This window comes from Sinocyclocheilus grahami, unplaced genomic scaffold, assembly GCF_001515645.1.
Source record: "Sinocyclocheilus grahami isolate Dianchi unplaced genomic scaffold, SAMN03320097.WGS_v1.1 scaffold135.1, whole genome shotgun sequence".
NCBI classification, from domain to species: Eukaryota; Metazoa; Chordata; class Actinopteri; order Cypriniformes; family Cyprinidae; genus Sinocyclocheilus; species Sinocyclocheilus grahami.
Genome location: NW_015505314.1, coordinates 349,223 through 356,626, shown reverse-complemented (window position 1 = coordinate 356,626; position 7,404 = coordinate 349,223). Strand labels below are relative to the sequence as shown.

The 7,404-nt window shown below is 36.6% G+C and overlaps 1 protein-coding gene across 3 annotated transcripts in view; it reads left to right on the top strand.

Annotated features, from left to right (window-relative positions):
- LOC107590966 (lysine-specific demethylase 7A-like) overlaps positions 1–4,495 on the top strand; it is a 34,035-nt gene extending 29,540 nt beyond the window's left edge. For all 3 annotated transcript variants that reach the window (XM_016279936.1, XM_016279935.1, XM_016279937.1), the window contains 5 exons: positions 563–741; positions 897–988; positions 1,091–1,209; positions 1,322–1,647; positions 3,683–4,495. In XM_016279936.1, the coding sequence (XP_016135422.1) occupies positions 563–741; positions 897–988; positions 1,091–1,209; positions 1,322–1,647; positions 3,683–3,771 (805 nt within the window). In that variant the 3' untranslated portion in view covers positions 3,772–4,495. The remainder of the gene's footprint in view (positions 1–562; positions 742–896; positions 989–1,090; positions 1,210–1,321; positions 1,648–3,682) is intronic.
- The last annotated feature ends 2,909 nt before the right edge of the window (positions 4,496–7,404 follow it).

Below are 7,404 nucleotides of genomic sequence, written 5' to 3'. Positions count from 1 at the left end.
TATATATATATATAGTATATTTCTGGTCATCAAAGAATCCTGAAAAAAAAATGTAGCATGATTTCCATAAAAATATTAAGCAGCACAACTGGAATAATAAGAAATGTTTCTTGAGCAGCAAATCGGCATATTAGTATGATTTCTAAAGGATCACATGACACTGAAGACAGGAGTAATGATGCTGAAAATTCAGCTTTGCCATCATCAGAATAAATTACATTTTAACATATATTAAAATAGAAAACAGTTCTTTTCAATTGTAATAATATTTCATAATATTACTGTTTTTACTGTATTTTTGTTTAAATAAGTGGATCCTTGGTGAGAAGAAGAGACGTCTTTAAAAATAAATAAATAATATTATTATTAAAATCTTACCAATCCCAAACTTTTGAATGGTAGTGTATGCTTATATTTGATGTATTATAATAAAATTTTATTTTTTATTTATATTTTATTTGTTTAATGTGATGTATTCATTAAAGGAATAAAATGTTCTTTTTTTTGAAGGCCTTTTGTATTCTAAACATCTCATGAAGAAGTGTGTCCTCCTTCCTCACAGGGAGAGGTTATCTATCAGTAATGTGGCAGCCAAAGAGAGTGGAGTGGAAATGTTGCAGTATCATCAACACGGGATCAAATTTGAAAGCCTGCTGATGTGCCCACAAGAAAAAGTGAAAAAAGAAAAGCGAGAGGATGAATTAAGAGTACACTGCACTATCAAGAAACCAGTCAATCACGGTGAGTTATTCGGAGCTCTAGAGGATGTCGCAACCCAGTTTTCTCCAGAATGCTTGCATAATACTGAAGCCATAAAAAGCATAATTTTCTTCTGTTGATAGTGATTGATTATAATGTAAAAGGAGATTTGTTTGACTCTCGTCTTATTTTGTCAGGTCTAACTGTGCAGACAGAACTCAGGACAGAGTCGCCACATGTAGAGTCTTCAGACAGTGACTCCGAGTCAGAAGCAGAAGATTCTGCTGAGGTGCTGATGATGTCCAATAAGCTCCCCAGGAGCTAAACACTTGGTTTAAATGGCTTATCATCTGTCCATCCTAATCCTCTCCATCACCCTTTCTTTAAACAGAAACGCTCGGAGTCAGAGAGTTCTGAGGAAGAGGATGGAGGAAGCAAGCGAGACTCGGGGAGTTTTGTGGAGCATCTGAGCGGCCGGCAACACGGCCACCATAAGCAAGCGCTAAAACGGTACGGCTGCCCTTCATTTTACACACCTGAGAAACTTGACACAGTTTAAAAGCTCATTTTAAGTCCCTTTTCTCTTTTTTTTGTGCTAAAATTGAAAACTTCTTGTCCGCAGAGAACGTCCTACCTCACCGAGCACAGCTGATGCCATTCAGGGCATGCTGTCTATGGCGGGGCTGCTGTGTCAGCAGGCATCAGCAGGGGGCGATATTTTACAGCAGCACTGGTGGTCCAGTCAGGGTAACAGTAACAGTAACAGCAACAGCAGCAGTGACACGTGGGACAGCAGTGAACCCTATTCGGCACCCCGCAGCCCAGAGGGAGAGGATGGGAGTCTCGGAGAGGAATATTCATATAGCGAGAGCTCACTTTCTCCTCCCCTTCACCCCTCCAAAAGACACACCCCCAACCCCACACCCATCAGCAACCAGGCCACTAAAGGTAAGCTACTCAACTTTTATTACTTCGGGGAAATTAAAAAAAAATAATAATAGTAACAATAATAATATTTGTATTGTTATTTCTTATTAAAGGAAAAATTGTATTTGCCAAAAATCATATAGAGGACTTCTGCTGACCCTCATAACAGTGTATCAAAGTCAATAATTTGACCTTTAAAAATAGATTTTTGTTGAAACTATATTTTTTATCTTGGAACAAAATGTGAAAGTATGAAAATTGGTTTAAAACTATATTTTAATATATATGTATATATAACCGAGACTTGTCATTTGCATTTACCGTATTGACCCGAATATAAGACGATGTTTTTTTTCTTGGAAATACATCTGAAAAAACGCAGTCGTCTTATATTCAGGGTCTAGACTTTGACATGTCAATAATACACCCACAACAATAGGTGGCGCCAAATACGCATAAAACAAGTGTGCCATGAAATACGTAATGTAATGCGTGTTGTAAAGATCGCGAGTAAAAACAAAAGAGAAAGAAAACCTTACAGCTGCATGAGTCGTGACGGTCACGTTAGCCTGATGGGACCAAACTCCCTTTCTGATTTTACAACGTAAGACAGTACCCGGATTTGAAGACTACAGTAAGATTTAACTTCTACTGTTAATAAGATTTTGGTGAAATTATTAGATGGATAGCCTAAATGTCCTAATTCAGATGGGCTACCTATATTTTTTTTTGTTTGTTTTTTATGGTATATCAAAAAGTGTATATTTTTTAAATGTGATTGTTGGTACATTTTACCAGATTTTACCTTACTTTCAAAACAAAAATTAAAATATGCAATATGAAAGTAATTGAAGACAAAATGTGTTTTACTAAGAAAAGACTAGATTTGGTTTTTAAAAAGCCTTTTTCCAAAAGGTACATCTGGAAAAAGGGGGGGTCGTCTTATATTCGGGCCAATACAGTATATATTGTTGCTCGTTTGTTAGTTTTGACTGCTTTTATTGTCCTCATTTGTAAGTCGCTTTGTATAAAAGCGTCTGTTAAATGACTAAATGTAAATGAAATATATATATATATATATATATAATTTAAAAAAAATTGTGGAAAATTATGATATTTGTTACATTTATTTTTGCCTTAGAATATGTGAAGGAACATTTTGAAAATAGTTGTGCGCACATTTATTCAGAGTGCAAAGAAAATCTTTTAGTTATTACTTGGTTACACCACATGACATTTTTAGAGTCATTCAATTTGTCAAAACTTTTCTTTAACATGGTATAAAGGTTTTTAAATATCATTTGAAATACAATAAATACATTTAAGTATGTTGCACATTATAAAACGGATAGTTCCGGTCCTTGGTTCTGATTGGCTGAGCCACGTTCAAAGCTGTTGTAAATTACTCTACGAACATACACCTTTGTTTACATTTGTCTGTTGCTCGGCAACCACTTAGTTGCAACCACAACTGATTCTGAGGAACTATATTGATTGGTGGAAGAATAATGTTTTTATTAATATCATTACACTTTATTTGCTCTGTTTTATTTTGTGAAACCTTACTAAGTATATGGAATAACCGTTTTATAAAAGCAATAAGCCCCGTGAAGCCGTGGTTCACAGTGAATTTAAGCTTTGCGTCGTCGTGCCTAACAACGCCCCTTAATGTGAAACCTTACTAAGTATATGGAATAACCGTTTTATAAAAGCAATAAGCCCCGTGAAGCCGTGGTTTACAGTGAATTTAAGCTTTGCGTCGTCGTGCCTAACAACGCCCCTTAATTGTTATAAATTCACTGTAAACCACGGCTTCTTGGCGCTTTATATATATATATATATATATATATATATATATATATATATATATATATATATATATATAATTGACCCACTTATATGACGTTTACCAATAAAACATTTTTGGAAGTTCACAAAATCACTCCAAAAATGTATGTTCTTGGGGTAATAGTAATGTTTGCAACTATTACTGCTGAAGGGCTGGTATTGACTTGAAAGCTTTTGCTTATATTGTGTTTTTGTGGTTTTATTGCAGGAAAGCGTCCTAAGAAAGGACAGGCGACAACTAAACAGAGGCTTGGGAAGATATTGAAAATGAGCCGCCATAAAGGCTTATTCCTGTAGCATGATGACGTGTAATAAATCAACACAGCTGCTTTTCTTTATACGCTGGGACTATTATCACACACACACACACACACACACACAGTTCTCTTACTCACTGTGCATGTTTAGGTGACAGGGTTTCACACAAAATACAACACGTTATCCATCAGCGCAGGGAAAAACTGCTTTACTTTGGACAACATTTCAACATTAACAGCCAAAAGTTTCAAGAGGAAGCACAGAAACGGATGGTCGGAGGTCCAGAGAGCAGCGTGTAGGAAAACGAGCCGCAAGTGTGTATCACGGGCTGAGGCCTCTCCTCTCCCCCACCCTACCTCTTACCACATCTGTAGCATGAGTGTCCAGGCGCTCGCAGGCTAAGGACATCTTCCTAGCCCTCTACAGCCCGACACTGGTCTTCGGATTCCCCTCAAGTCATTATCAATCTGCCTATTTCTCTCTACTTTGATTGTCTCAGGCTGATGTGTGAGCTTTGGAAATGGTGCTGAACATTTAAAAATCCTTCTCCAGTCCCCTCTGCCCCTTTTAGCAATAATTGTACAGCGGTGAGTGATGTATTGATGATTTAGTGGGCCGTACTTTTAGGATGCACAGGAAGTCCTCTCATAGTGGAAAGTATTGGTCATAACAGTACAGCCATCAAAAGAAATCAAAAAGTGGCAAAGATAAAAAAAACTACATGATTTTCTTTGATTTAACAGCGTTTATACTACATTTATTCTTGGGTCCGTTGCACACCGTCTCCAGGAAACATGTCGTTCAAACCGGAAACCGTAGCAAAACGGTGCACACCGGTTTGAGCTTGAACTTGCCCCCGGTGTTTCCAAAAAAATAAAATAAACATAAAACACGAGTGTTAAAATGTATCAATTAAGTTTTTCCAATTAACGTCATATAAATTTAAGTACTAAATTGTGTCATTTATTTCTTTAGTGGACCTACAATTATTAGTTTGTAAAAGTATATTTGAAGTCATTGGTGTATGTAATGTTTATGTTCAAATTCACTCTGTGCAATTCAATTTTATTGTACTTTATTGGCATTTATTTTATTGTATGTATTACATGAAGAAATGTTTAGGAAATTGTATTTACAGAATTGTATTAATTCAGACTATGAAAACAGGGCACAGGAGACGAGTAATCATTATATATGTAATAGTACTTTATTTGCACAAACAGCAATAAATCTCAACATTTTCTCTACTACTCTGTCTTTGACTCGGAGGACTAGTGGCCAAGACAATATTCAAAGGGCTGGGAGAGACTAGGGGTGTCAGAAGAATAACATAATTAAATACGACTAATCCTGTGATTATATATGTTTCAAAACTGTATGTTTGGCAATTAAATATAACAGTTCTTTAATGAAAAAAAAAAACAGTTCACAGGTTATCAAGCCTGACATATAAAATAAATAATAGTCAGAATAATCTATTTTTTTTTAATGGAATAGTTCATTGAACCTCCTTACTAAATTAAATTTAAAAAAAATAAAATGTTTTGTTTCATATTTGATATGTTAGGCTTTTATGGCCCATAGAGTATATAAATAAACGTGGTGCTCATACTCGAAGAAAAAACACATCAGTCTTACTCAGAGGCCCATACTAAGCAAAAATATGCAGTTTGGTATAGATGTTATTTATGTGGCCAAAACATTAGATGAAATTCTGATATCTTGTAATGTTAAAACAATAGCATTTCTAAGAGTATAGCAGACTACTTATAAAATGCATGTAAATATCACTCTAAATCTCTCAATAATGGGTTGGCTTCTCACCAAAGAAATCTGGATTGTGTAGAACAGGTTTTTCAGCACATTTTTGATCATGTTGATAATTTACAGGCCTTAGAAATGAATGTATAAAATATGATACAGAAGGCTTTATAGGTTAAAGTTGGTCATTTCAATTTGGGTGTTTCAGCCACCTGATTACAAACCCCTGCACTTGACTAACCATTATAATAATGATATTTAATTTTAAAACTGTAACATGTTGCAATTTGGTCAATATACTACGCACTTGGACGAAGACGACAATTTCGTAGATCATGTAATGCACAAACATAGGCTACTAACAAGTTAAAACAATGTTAGCAACAAAACTGCTTGGAAAATTGAGCTTAATAGACTTTATTAATGGTGAAAAAACTCACTGAGCAGTGCGCTTTACAGAAAAAAAAACTCCATTCAATACGCCATTTACTAATCATCATCCCCCGAGCAGCGCAGGGGAGGCGTGGGGTCGACAACATGGCGGCTGAGGAAACACGATCAATGGGAAAAGGCGAGCAGATCATGCAGCTCAAAGCCACGACGTTACCTAACATCCATTTTAACGAGCGCGAGAAACAGATTACTTCGGAAGGCATTGTGGCATCGCACAACGCCGATGTGAGACCTCAGCCGGGACGTTTTCTGCACACGACTCGTTTCCTGATCAGCACCGAAAGAGGACATGCGCGCTCCAGTCCCTTTGTTGCAGCTCATAGGGATGGGCGTATCGATCTAAAGTAACGATATATCGATACTGACGCGAGTATCGACAGTATCGATACTCAAACAAATGTCGATACTACGGTGCGTTTTATTTACCAGTGATTTTGTTAATTTAACAAAAAAAAACATTCGTACAATATGCACTGAATTGGAAGAATAAGTTGAAAGATAATATTGATCATGTTCTATTCAGTAATGTTAATAGAAATCATACAGTCAGAATAAAAAGGTTGCATTTTATGCATGGTTGTAATACCAAGTTCTTAGACATTGTTCAAATAAGTACAAGCTAGAAAGAGAAGGAATAAATAAAGAGAGATACATTTTGGCGATATCGCCGATACTGCCTTGAAAAATATCGGTATCGTATCGAAAACAAAATAAGTGGTATCGCCCATCCCTCAGCTCATATGCGGCTGTTATTGTGGCGTAATACACGATGTTCTGACTTCTTAACATAATATCTCTCTCATAATAGCAGCTTGACCTTTACGAATTCCCAAAACACACAAGATATTAATATTTAAAAAAAAAATGGAACAACTTGGGCACTGCCAGCCAACATTGATTTTTGATTAGGTTGTTTTATCTTTTCGACGGTTAATTCCTAGCAGTTCTCGATTAAAGATTATTGCTGAACTGGTTCCAAGATTCTTAATTGCGTGGTAGTTTTATTAACACGCACATGTAACCGAGTTGACAAATAAATACAATTTTACTCAACTTGATTGTAACAAACTACTTAATCACAAGATGTGATATTACAACACACACGGCTGTTAAAAAATATGACTCTTAATAGGCAAAACCTGTGCAGCCAGGTGTGTCCACACACATGCCGTTTCAACTGCTGTTAGGGGCTACGTAACTACGTCATGACGCAAAAGGAGGAGAGTCGCCGAATCGTTATAATAACCGCTTCTTTGAAACGAACCACCGAGCATCCAAAACACTACTTTCCGATATTCCCGGTGTTTGCGGCGCTTAAAGCACATTAAGGTTGTTAGTCGTCAGCGTGCATTTTAAAGCACACGGCTGTTGGCGTAGTCTCAAGGAGCTGAATCCAGTTTTGGGCACAGCGATGTTTTCTGGAGAGCCCGTGACCCGCCTCGCCCAGCGCAGTGCTGC